Source organism: Anabrus simplex, chromosome 1 (assembly GCF_040414725.1).
Source record: "Anabrus simplex isolate iqAnaSimp1 chromosome 1, ASM4041472v1, whole genome shotgun sequence".
In the NCBI taxonomy this organism is placed as follows: domain Eukaryota; kingdom Metazoa; phylum Arthropoda; class Insecta; order Orthoptera; family Tettigoniidae; genus Anabrus; species Anabrus simplex.
The window spans coordinates 1,511,623,262-1,511,637,340 of NC_090265.1; the positions used below are offsets into that span (position 1 = coordinate 1,511,623,262).

Genomic DNA, 14,079 nt, shown 5'->3' on the forward strand with positions numbered 1-14,079 from the left:
GAATGGTTTAGGAAATGTCCCCCCAAAATAAAGATTCGCCGAAAAATCAAAACAAATTGCCTGGGTTTTGCTGACGATTTAGCATTACTAGCAGTGGACATAAAAGAAGCAAAAACCCAGATATCAGAACTTCAAAACATTGGAAATAAAATTGGCCTCAAAATATCATTAGAAAAACAGAAATTATGCCCCAAAAACCAACACAGCTAAAAGAAGTTACCATAAATGGTAATAAAATCAAAATAGTAACTCAATTTAAATACAGGGTTATTCTAAATGATTGTCGGGGTTACAAAAATTCATAACTCACAGTGCAATTGACGCAGGAATATGAATCTTGTTTTATTGTGTACTGTAACTCATAATGTTATTTTGACATACAATACAAATGCTCGATATGTGCACCTTGTGTCACTCTACACACATCTACTTGATAGTCCATCTCTTCCCACACACGAGTCAACATAGCAGCGGTGATGCTTTCGAAGGTAGCTTGGATGCGCTGCTTCACTTCCTGAATATCCACCGGTAGAGGAGGAACAAATACCTGATCTTTAACATGTCCCCACAGGAAGAAATCGCATGGTGTAAGATCTGGTGAACGTGGTGGAAAGGATAAGAGCATCAGATCACCTTCCGTCCCATCCATCGTTGTGGGAGTTCTTGACTCAATTGTAGGCGATATGGTTTTACCTTTAGGCGCATTCATAACACATGCCATACTGTGGTTTGAGGAACTTGCAGTTCCCTGCTACATCTCCTCATTGATTTCTTAGGACTACGGAGATAAACGCCCCTAATTCGATTCACATCCGCTTCTGGCACAGCGGGACACCCACTGTTTTTCCCTTTGCACAAACAACCTGTATCCACAAATTGTGTATACCATCTCTGAATAGAGTTGCCGGAAAGAGGCTCCTTCCCTTATTTGGTCCAAAAATGGCGCTGGACTCTGGTAACGGATCGGTGTTGATGAAATTCAAGAGTATAAAAAGCTTTCTCCTTATCGCTAACCGCCATTTTGTTAAACACTGCTATTACTCCCATCTGGTGGTAACTTATGTACTACAGTTGATGCAAAACAAAATTTTGAGAGTTTGTCTGACCATTAATGCAACAATAAAAATGGTACGTTTTCCACGTTTTCAAAAGAAAAAAATCACGAAACCCCGACAGTCATTTAGAATAACCCTGTATCTTGGAGAAGTAATAACACATAACCTAAATGAAAAATCTCAATCCAAATAAGAACAAATAGATTAGCTAAAGCACAAAAATTAACATGGGATATCTACAAAAAGAAATGTCTATCAATAAATACAAAAATAAAACACTACAACACAGTTATAAAACCAGAAGCTACATATGCAGTAGAAACACTCTTTTACCTGAATAAACAATCAAAGACTGACAGACTTCAGAATATTGAAAGGAGGATTGGAAGAACCTGCATCAACAAAAAATACCAGAAAGATGGACAGTGGCGGTTAATACCTAACAAAGTCGTGTATAAAGAGCTAGAACCCATTACAGATACTATGCGTAAGAGGAGACTGGGATTCTTTGGACATATCATGAGGATGCAGGATTTGAGACTTCTGAAACAACTAGTACAACACAATCTCGTCTCAAAAAATACCACAATAGGATGTAAATGGATGAGAGAAGTAAGAGAGGATCTGAAGGAAATAGGCCTTACAACAGAAGACACCACAAATAAGATAAAATTGAATACAAAACTCAAGAATACAAACCTCTACTTTGCCCTTACACAAAACAAACAAATAACATGTATGTTTTCAGCTGAGGAAAGGGCACGAAGATCGGAGCATCTGAAGAAGTACTGGGAGGACCGCAAAGCCTGAACAATCCCTTCAAAGAGATCTGAACGACGGACTGACTAAAGTGATCCTATGTGGTCATAAAAGAAGAGAATAATAATATAATATAATATAATATAATATAATATAATATAATATAATATAATATAATATAATATAATATAATATAATATAATATAATATAATATTATTATTATTATTATTATTATTATTATTATTATTATTATTATTATTATTATTATTATTATTATTATTATTATTATTTCTGCTAATCCCTTGGTGTCTGGAGGTGAAATAATTAGTAGCCAAATTCTCTCCCAAAATTTTTGAAAAATCTCTGCAAGAAAATACTCCTTAAATCCTTCATTTTTCTCTGCAATTCATATACCGGGTACCGTACTGTACATCTGCTTAGTCTGTGAATATCTCCTTCTTATGGTGCTGTTCATTCATTTAAGGTTAAGGGACATCTTGGTTGCAAGTCCCAAGTAATTAAGTAAAATCTATGTGTCAGTCTATAAAATTTTGGTGGCTCAGATAGAGTGTATATCTGTAATTATTTCAATCTATGAAGGGATAAATGCCCCAAAACTTCCAGCATATTCCTGGAGCAAGGGTAGGAAATTATCTTAACAGTTCTCTTTCACAAATCTGATCTCTCTCTACCATCTGAGCTACTGCAGCAGATTTTTTACTGTTATAACTCCTATGTACAGCATCCTGTGTGAACTTACATTGTAAATACTGGTATTGACTTACTTGAATAAGTAATGATAATTTCATAGGTACCAGAAATTATTACACAAGCCCAGAAGTTAACTCCAGACATATGGGGTAGATAACAACACATGGCATTTCTTATAAACAAATACCAGTAAACAGAAAACTATTAGTAACTAGAAACTTGAATCTACAAAGTTCTTTAATGTGTTGGTAAATATATTGGCTTACGTGCATCACTCAAAAAAATGCAATGTGTGTACCGTTACAAGTATCTTATTTTCTAAAATTGTTTTCTGGAAATCAATTCAGAATAAGTGTATTACTCTTTGATAGTTTACAATTGCTTTGTACAAGATGTCTAAAACTGATACCCTATTATCTTCATTTTTCAGGAAATCTAACCTCAGAAGCAAATCTAACAATTCACATAGAGGATATCAATGACAATGCACCACATTTTGTACAAATGGTGGTTCTTCATGATAAAGATGTTGAAATAGCTGAACCAGACCAAGTCAGTTCAATGCTCCATCTTAGGAATGTTACAGAGTCTGATGTCTATAACATTACAACTAATCTTGTTGATAACAACAATAAACGACAGATGCCTCCTATCGTAATGATCCCTGAGAATACACCCGTTGGCACATCAGTCCTCATGCTTATTGCTGACGATAAAGATATTGGCATCAATTCTGCTATAAATTATGCATTAATATCTGAGGCATACATTCCTAGTGCTATAAAAACTCCTAACAGCATTGCAATGCATAAACATTACTTTAATATCCATCCTCTTACTGGAGAAGTGTCTGTAGCAAGATCTTTGCCTCCTGAAGTAGAATTCAGATTAAATATTACAGCAACAGATGGAGGTGACTTATCAGATTCTATTATAATAAGAATCTTTGTTAAAGACACGAATGACCATGCTCCAACATTCAAAAAATCATGGTACAACTTTGATCTGTCTGAAGGTCATTATTCTAGTCATGCCTTAGGCAAGATTGAAGCCATTGATGAAGATTATGGTGATAATGGAAAAGTAACTTATGCTATAATGCAGAATGGGAACGATCTAACTCCATTACCTTTTAGTGTATCAGAGCACGATGGTTTACTCACTGTGTCTGGTGAGATCGATCGAGAAAAGCAGGATTCTTATGTTTTTAAGGTGTTGGCACAAGATCATGGACCAATAAATCACCGTCAGAAAGCTACAGTGGATGTAGAAATACACATATTGGATGTTAATGACAATGCACCAATGTTCTACGGACATGAAGAGATTCTTCAGATTTCTCAAGAATCTCATGATTCAGAAATGAGTAATGGTGCAGAATCGTCTTCCATACCAGTTTATCATTCCATTGTTGTAGAAAATAGCCCTGTAGGAACATTTGTCTCAAAAATTCTTGCTAATGATTCAGATTTTACTGGTAATGGAAATGGATTGCTGCTCTTTGATATTCCTCGTAAGTTAAACCCTGAAAATGCTGATCTTTTTGCTATTGATTCCAAGGAAGGTATCATCACAACGATAGGGAAATTGGATTTTGAAACAAAGCAGTCTCATAATGTGACAATTGTTGCATCAGATTTAGGAAATCCCAGCTTAAGTTCAACTGCTATTTTGACTGTGGATATTGTTGATATTGCTGATGAAACAGAAGTCATTGCTCGACCAATGTTTGCCCATCGCTACTATGAAGTAGAAGTAGAAGAAAACTGCATAGTTCCTGTTGCATTATTAGCACTGAATGTAACTGAGCCATACAGAGGCTTAAATCACAACTTCAGCATTGTTCCATCTAATGACAGTAGTAAGTTCAAAATAGACTCTACAAATGGAACGTTGTACCTTGTGAAAAGTCCTGATCGAGAGAAGCAAGCAAGACTAGAAGTAAAAATTCAGGCTGAAACTCTCAAGCGAGGCAGGGGAATTCCTATTATGATCTACCCTGTGACACCAGAGAGGCTGTCTGATTTAGGTAAGATTAATTTGTATTATCATCAATTTGATTTATTGTTGTTTTTTTGCAGCTCACAGCTTAGTGTAGTCTTTCTTTAACTTCCTCAATATCTCCACTTCTCTATAAGATTTTGCTTCCTTTCAAAGTTCTTCTTCCACATCTTCCTAGATACAGTATTCATTATTGCAGTGAATTTCTTTCAGGCATTTCCATCTTAATAGCTTACAATTTCTACCTTCATCTTCAGACTGCAATTGGTTTAATTCAATCATTTATTTCTATATAACTTCCAGTTTCCACCTGTCTTCAATTTTAATTGCAATTGATTTCATTTCTTTACCAAATCTTGTTAGATAAAAATGAACTCAGCTAACTATTCAGATGAATACCAGATGTTTTTTTCCTTTTACAGATCTCCTTTGTAAGTAATGACTGGCTGTAGTGAAACACTGAACTACTATACCAGCCCTTTATCTTTAACCTGGTTCTTTGCCAATACTTCATTGTTACTCATATTACTTGACCAGAGAAAAGCTGAATATTATTACTCTTATACGATATAAAATGTAGGATATATTATCAACCTGTATTATAGTTCATGTACTGGTATTCAATTATTTCAAAATGATTAGAAATCTACTGTATATGTCAACAACATAAATATATATATATATATTTACATTCTAGATATTTTTGTGTGTATAAGTGGTCCATTCAACCATTTATAATTTATGAAGATATGCAACCAATCTAACACTGATAGTCCTTAAAGTTGATATCACTCTGCATGCTACTAGTATGTCAGCAACATTAAACGAGGCAGACTTTCACGTGGAATAGGACTATGGTACCTTGAGACTAAGATAAAAGGTCCACTCCACAAACAGCCTATAAACTACCGGTAGTTAACACTTTCACTACCAGCTGCCTGAGCAGCTTCCATGGCTGGGGCCCAACCATTTTTAAAAAGCCACCTACTTGACTGTTCTACATTAGTGCATATTAAAGAAATCATTATTGAAAACAATATTTGCAAAAGACATAACATTATTTTCGTTACTGATTTTATTTGCATCCATACGTATGTCAAATATTGGAGCTGATGGCTGATAGAAAGGAAACTTGGTCATTGTTCCTGTCCAGATCGCTATTCACCCTTCCAGTGCTTTAACTACACACATAATCACACTCACTTTCACTTTCACTTTCACTATCTGAAGCTATCAGATCATCAGCTATCGTTATTGTTCAAAATATAACACATCTCTTCTTCCGGAATCACTGCAAACTTTACTTGTTTGAAGCTTTGTCTAGTACACAACCACCTTCACTTGCAATTTCAATCAGTTTGAGAAGCACCAAAACTGGCGTGTAAACAATGAGTAAAGAATACAAAGGCAGGGTTATACAGTACAGTGTCAAAATATGAGGACACTCAAGTCATCTACTGGAAGAAAATGAAACTTCTAGGTAGAACTCTTCTGGTCTCCAAAAACACAAGCATATCAAAGCATTACACTGAACAAGCACTAAATGACTTTACTCCTCTATGGGCCAAAGGAGATGGTGTGCTTAAATGACCATAGGTCTACTCCTCTATGGGAGTAAAGGTGTTAAAAGGTTGTGTGAAGTGATCTGTTGTGGCAGAATACTACAGAGATGTGAAAAGGATATTACGCCATAGACCAATCCAACTAAATAAAGTGCAATATAAATCGCACTTTTGAAGGCCAAATAAACAAATCATTGTTTGACAACAAGTAGCATAAGACCTTGCCACATCCTATGTGTTACGGTTTTTCTGTGCAACACAGAAGTGTAAGAAGGTACTGGCTTGAATGGGTGGACAGAGAAAAGATGAGAGCATAAATTAAAACACTAAAATTGGAAATTTTACTCCTTTCCTTTCTTTTTTTTCTGACTTTAAACATGATAAATCATGAATAAACAGTAAACAAGCAAGTATCATAAAGAAAGTTGTTAACACAATAAATTCAAAGGGGTGAGTTTTGTAGCTCAAAAGTTGCACTATATCAAAGAGCACTTTTGCTCCTCTCAATTACACTCTAGCAGACTGAGCTCCAAAATTTACAACATTCCAGCCTATCAAAAGACAATTTTCTAATCCAAATTTTACATTAGATTACATGAGAAACAGTTCTTACTGTCTTTTCTGCTCAACAGTCTGATTCATAATTGTCCACAATTCTTTTTTTGCTGTTGGTTTTACATCACACTGACACAGATAGGTCTTATGGCAATGATGGGATAGGAAAGGCCTAAGAGTGGAAAGGAAACGGCCATGACCTTAATTAAGGTGAAAATGGAAAAACATGGAAAACCATCTTCAGGGCTGTCGACAGTGGGGCTTCAACCCACTATCTCTGAGATGCAAGCTCAGCTGAGCGCCCCTAACCGCACGGCCAACTCGCCCGGTAATTGTCTATAATTAATAACACTTTAAACAGAGGCAATGAGTGCCCATTCCAAATGGCCTTAGTGGTCAGAAAGAAAAGGTTTAAGAAGCTGACCATAAACAAAATGCTAGGAGATGAAACCCTTGCACTCCTTTTGAAATACGGTACATTTGAAAACACTTAAAGCCTATATAGGCTTATGGCCCGAATTTACAGTGGCTAAGCCTATACTACAGAGGATGACTAGATGGTGACAAATATTAAGTTCCAAAAATAGTAAAAATTTAAAGTTTAGAAAATGGTAGTCTTCCCAATATACTCTTCATTCCCTAAGTTACATCATTCCCAGCAGGGATTCGAATAGAGTCCTTAGACTTGCCTGAAAATTACATTTATATGGTGATGTTAAAATTTAGAAATTTTCATTATTCAGAATTTTGAAACCTTCCCCTGAAGTCAGCTTTCTGGAGCTATCACATATTTAAAAGATGTCTGCCATTACCTTGAGCTTGTGGGCCTTCACTAACATATGCACTCTAGACTGGAACTGCGCTGATGGGGTGAAAGTTCCTGTTGGGGATCATTGTAAGTATCTAGGTGTTAATATAACGAAAGACCTTCATTGGGGTAATCACATAAATGGGATTGTAAATAAAGGGTACAGATCTCTGCACATGGTTATGAGAGTATTTAGGGGTCGTAGTAAGGATATAAAGGAGAGGGCATGTAAGTCTCTGGTAAGACCCCAACTAGAGTATGGTTCCAGTGTATGGGACCCTCACCAGGATTACCTGATTCAAGAATTGGAAAAAATCCAAAGAAAAGCAGCTCGATTTGTTCTGGGTGATTTCCAACAAAAGAGTAGCGTTACAAAAATGTTGCAAAGTTTGGGTTGGGAAGAACTGAGAGAAAGAAGAAGAGCTACTCGACTAAGTGGTATATTCCGAGCTGTCAGCGGAGAGATGGCGTGGAATGACATTAGTAGACGAATAAGTTTGAGTGGCATTTATAAACGTAGGAAAGATCACAATATGAAGATAAAGTTGGAATTCAAGAGGACAAACTGGGGCAAATATTCGTTTATAGGAAGGGGAGTTAGGGATTGGAATAACTTACCAGGGGAGATGTTCAATAAATTTCCCATTTCTTTGAAATCATTTAGGAAAAGGCTAGGAAAACAACAGATAGGGAATCTGCCACTTGGGCGACTGCCCTAAATGCAGATCAGTATTGATGATATTGATGATACTGAAAAGACAACATGGCCTAAAAACTCCCAGCTTTTACAGCAGAGGGGAGAGTTCCAGAACTCTCTAGGGCGATGGCCTGTACAAACCCACAATTTTGATTGGTTATCAAATATATGTATAAAATTTCTTATTGGCTAATACTTTCAAGCCGGCCCCATGGTGTAGGGGTAGCGTGCCTGCCTCTTACCCGAAGGCCCCGGATTCGATTCCTGGCCAAGTCAGGGATTTTTACCTGGACCTGAGGGCTGGTTCGAGGTCCACTCAGCCTACGTGATTAGAATTGAGGAGCTATCTGACGGTGAGATAGCTGCCCCAGTCTAGAAAGCCAAGAATAACGGCCGAGAGGATTCGTCGTGCTGACAACATGACACCTCGTAATCTGAAGGCCGTCGGGCTGAGCAACGGTCGCATGGTAGGCCAAGGCCCATCAAGGGCTGTAGTGCCATGGGGTTTGGTTTGGTTTTTAATACTTTCAAGAAGGAGGAGGCTATGTAGTGCTGACAACTTCAGCACATAAAACAATTTACAAACACTTTAGGTTAACAAACATCGAAAATGCAACATTCCTTTGAAAATTAATTGTCCATAGATAGTCGACAGTAGAGACATCTGAAGTACAAAACTTCTTCCAATACACATTTCGGGGTTTACATTTCAGATGGCCTTCTAAAAGGCGCTCAGTTCAAATGCACAGAGAAGGTGTACCTCTGGTACACTATGTAACAGGTGATAAAAAAAAAAAATTAAGTGTACAAGATCACGATTCAAACCTGCCATTTTTCCATTATATTCCAGCTTCTTAAATCATGATGGATTGTGCTATTTACAACAGAGCTATTGCAAACCTTGGCAATTCACAGCCTGTTCAGTATCTGTTCAGTCTTAATGGACACTTCCTTTGGTAACATGTTATTGGCATCCATGATCATTTTAAGAGTTAATTAGAGTCTCAACTATTGAATTAATATTGACACTAACATTTCTTGCTGTTCTTCTGTGTACTACAAGTCTGTGAACACTTACAAAAACATCTGCATGCACCTGGATTTGAACTGCCTATCCACTACCAGTGCTGACAGGTACCTGGCACCCTGATAGTTCAGCTATGCTTGTCATACAGCACGTGACTCTTTGAAGACTTACTTGGAGTGCATAGTCAGTCACCCCACAAAACAATATATCTTTTATATCTCTGATCCATGTTTCACAGCATTCATTTTGCATTCTGCCACAAGAGATCATTTTGCACAACCTATTAAACAGTTCCTATTAGCAGTATATGTACTATAAAGGCATGCAATAAACAGCAGGTTTGTCTTATTAGTTCAAAGATAGTCCTTTTTTCCTGTGCAAGTCTTAAGTTCTGCATTATTGACATATTGATAAGAAGCAGAGCAATATAGACCTTAAAGGACTATTGGTGTTAGATGGGTTGCATATCTTTATGAATTATAAGGTGTTGGTGGACTGCCAGTTATGTCCGGCTCCATGGCTAAATTGTTAGCGTGCTGGCCTTTGGTCACAGGGGTTCCGGGTTCGATTCCTGGCAGGGTCGGGAATTTTAACCATAATTGGTTAATTCCAGTGACACTGGGGCTGGGTGTATGTGTCGTCTTCATCACTTCATCCTCATCTCGACGCGCAGGTCGCCTATGGGTGTCAACTCAAAAGACCTACATCTGGCAAGCCGAACTTGTCCTCGGACACTCCCGGCACTAAAACCCATACGCCATTTCATTTTTTACTGCCAGTTATGTAGGGTAGACAGTAGGCCTACTTATTTTCTGAATCATTTCTGTATACATACAAAGTACAATTGTGCTAATTTTTTTCTTCTGATAAGTTAATAGTTCTGATATTATTAAATAACAATGATTTAGCTATATACAACATACCAGTATTTTATATGTTTCAAACAAAGGCAGAATATATTTAATGAATAAAAAAGTGAGTTTGCATTAATGTTTGAGAGGAAAATGTTGGTTCTTTGAAAAGTAATTAATTTATTCTTAGAGGATAAAATCTAATAATGGAGGTTCAATTTGTATGCTTAATCTGAGGATTAGTATGACCATTTACAGATACCAGTACTTCAAAAATAAGACACAGAATTTCTTTCCCTTTCCTTAACACAGGAAGAATTAATAAACACACCATTGAAAACTTATTTCACAACAGCAATTACATTTTGTACAGCCAAATACTTTGCTGTACTGCAAAGGCATAATCTTTAGGAGCTTTTATGGATTCTTGTGGAATATCGCCCATCTCATATATCAACCACATGTCCAGGATCCCCACATCTGTCCAGAAAGTGGGTATAACCCTCTAGCTGGCTGACCCTATTTCAGGGCAAGCAGCCTCAGCAACTTAATAAAAGTGGGTCTTATATACCAAATATGAAACACTACTCACTTACATACTTACAAAATATAATATAACCAAGGACACTCTAAAGACGTGTATAGCTCACTATGATCATCAATTTCTTCCTACCCTCATAACTAATAGTTTAGAAAGCAAGAGTAGACTCTAACCATACTGTTTTGTAAGGAGAGTTGCATAAATAATAGGGGTTATAAAAAGGTCATACCCCAAATATTCATGCAGACCTTACCAGCAGGTCTTTTGGGCAGTCAAGAGATAATTAATACTCATTTGTATTTTAACCTATTATTGCATGAAATTTCTGGCTCTACTCATAACATGTCTACTTTTATTGGAAGTTGAAGCAGTGTTTTCCTTCTGAGGTACCTGAATGTTTGTGTGGATAGCTCTGTAATGTTCCTCAACAAATTCCACATGTCTTACTCTCATTATGTCCTGAAACCAAGTTCCTTAGTTCGATCCCATCTGAGGTAGCAAATTTTTTGAGGTGTTCCAGTAGGCAAAAGCCTTCCCTCTCACATCATAATTGTTAGTATTGCAGGAACTCAATTATCTGGACTAATTGGTATTACGGGTTGTATGGAAAAGCAACTGGATAATGAAATTCAAAATTTCAATCTAATAAAAGAAACATACAAACTATGAAACAATGAAGTTATGTACAGAACTGTAAATGAAATATTTATGAACAATTATGATTCCAAAATTTAAAAATTTAAGATAGATTTACATGAGAGTAATTCAATAAAATTACAGTACAATTTTATGACCAATTTTGAACCCTCAAAGCTTATATAATGTCTCAATGTAATCAAAAAACAGAGGAGGGGGCTCTTAATGTCTGGATAATCAAGGATCTGAATGACTGTCCAAATAATTGAGTTTCTATTGAAAGTCAAAGACAACTGGTGATATACTCTGTGTCAGCCTGAAAAAATTGATTCAGTGTATATCAGCTATAAGAACTGCAAAATGATTCTATTTTAAAATGTTTTAGAACAATCATGATTTGCTCAGTATTTTTGTCTGGCACTGTAAGCACTGGAATGGATACTCTGTCCAGTCAAACACTCTATCATTCAAATAAATCATAGATATTGCCAAGATAGAGATATTAGAAAGAGCCACCTACTTCAGAGCAATAAGAAACAAAAGAGCTGGTAGATGGTTTGATGATGGATGGTTTGATGAATTAATTAGATCAGTTTAGATGTTGCATCTTTGTTGTAATTAAACCTTTCTGCCAGATAAAGAATAAGCAACAATTCCACAAGAATGTACACCTGCTAGTATAATTTCTTATTTATTGCTATTTCTTTTTTCTATTAGGTAATCTATTTTTATAGAACATTTCAGAAAATATACCAGTGTTCTTTTCATATAAATTATATGCTATTAATTTTATTTTAGCTTCAAATGAAGTTAAAATCATTGTTCGTGTGAAGGATGTAAATGACAACCCTCCAAAATTCACCACCAATGGGCGGCCAATTGTAGCAGCTATACCTACAACAGCAAATTACGGTTACCAAATAGTTCGCTTACAGGTAAGAACTAATTTTTAGTGCTTATTATTTATAATATTTGATATTCTCTAAGATAAGATATTGGATAAGTTACATGTATAAATCACTTCATAAAAACTATTATTATTTTTACTAACTCATGGAAAGTTTTTCAGTTATAGTATTCAACAGTTCCATGTACTAAGTTTTTGTGAAAATTATCTAATATCATCTGTAACTATAGAGTGTATACTGTTTTGTGAATTTACAGCATTTACTGGGGCTAGGTTTGGGTAGGAAAAGGCTGCAGTGTATATGTTTAGTACTACCCCAGCATTTGTCTACAACTGACATGACAAAACCATAGAAACCCACTTCCAGAATGTCTAAGAGTGGAACTTGAATCCCTTTTCTCTATTACCAAGACTGAGTGAATCTCTTCCTAGGCTATTGTAAAATTGTTGCTGAAAGAATACTGATTTCTAAGCCATGTTCTGTGGAGGATAAGAAAAGATTCATATCAGATTTTCCGTGCATTTCAAATACACTGGTCTCTCACATCTGTTACACAAGTATGATGTCTCCTCTTCTTAGCTGCTGTGACAAGTTTTATGTTTCTCCAGCTTCTTTTCATTTCTTTTGCCTTTCGCAGGGATGTTCCTTGAGAATGTTCCACTTATGTCTCTCGGTATCCTTGGTATCAATATCTTCCACATAATTCATATCTTCTTCAATCCACTCTGCAATTCTTCTTTCATAATTTACATCACCTATTCAAACAGTTCTCCCCTTTTGTCATACATTTGATGTTTTAAGTACAAGAGAATGTTTTAAGACCATACATGAAGACTATGTCTTTATACTTTTTTTTTTAAGATTTTCACCTAAACATACTGTATTTGTAGCTGATGATGTTAAAAGATTAAACAAAACATGTGCTACTGATTTATGAATTTTCTTAAGGCTAAATATATTGTTCCAATTAGGTGGAACAAATTGTTGTTGATTTATCAATTTATGTTACACTACTCCTTTGTCAGAAATCACCCAGAACAAATTGTGCTGCTTTCCTTTGAATATTTTCCAGTTCTCATATCAAGTAGTCCTAGTGTGGGTCCCATACATTGGAACATACTCTCATTGGGGTCTTACCAGAGACTTATTTGCCTTCTCCTTTACATCCTTACTACATCTCCTAAATACCCTCATTAACCATGTGAAGATATCTGTAACCTTTCTTTATGGCCTCATTAATGTGATTGTCCCTTATTCCTTATATTAACACCTAGGTACTTAAATGATTCCCACAGCATACTATCACCTTCATCAACAGAGTAATTAAAATTCAGAGGATTTTTCCTCTCGGTGAAACTTACAATCTGACTTTTCATCCCAGTTACCATTACACCATTGTCCGCTGACCATCTCACAACATTGTCTAGGTCTTACTGTAGTCACTCACAATCCTGTAACTTATTTACTACTCTATACAGTACAACATTATCCATAAATAGTCTTATCTGTTATTACAGTTCTTTATTCATATCATTTATATGTAAAGGAAACATTAAGGTCCAATAATACTGCCCTGTGGCATCCCCCTTTTAATCATTACAGGATCAGATCACTTTACCTACTCTAATTCTCTGAGTTCTATTTTATAGATATTTAGTCACCCATTCTACCATTCTTTTGCCTAGTACAGTAGCCCTCATTTACATCAGTGATCTCCCATGATCTACCCTATCAAAAGCCTTAGAGAGATCAATAGAAATACATTCTAATTGACCTCCTGAATCTAAAATATCTGCTATATCTTGCTGGAATCTATAAGTTGAGCCTCACTGGATAACCTTTCCAAAACCCAAACTGTCTTCTATTAAACCAGTTATTACTTTTGCAAACATGTCTAATATAATCAGAGAGAATGTTTTCCCAGACCTTACAAAGAACACATGTCAAGCTGACTGGCCTGTAATTAT

At 36.0% G+C, this 14,079-nt stretch overlaps 1 protein-coding gene across 1 annotated transcript in view; it reads left to right on the plus strand.

Annotated features, from left to right (window-relative positions):
* The window catches only part of Cad89D (cadherin-89D), a 273,325-nt gene that overhangs the window by 233,407 nt on the left and 25,839 nt on the right, over positions 1–14,079 (plus strand). Inside the window, exons 16-17 of the mRNA XM_068226160.1 lie at positions 2,957–4,555; positions 12,003–12,139. Of these exons, the coding sequence (XP_068082261.1) occupies positions 2,957–4,555; positions 12,003–12,139 (1,736 nt within the window). The remainder of the gene's footprint in view (positions 1–2,956; positions 4,556–12,002; positions 12,140–14,079) is intronic.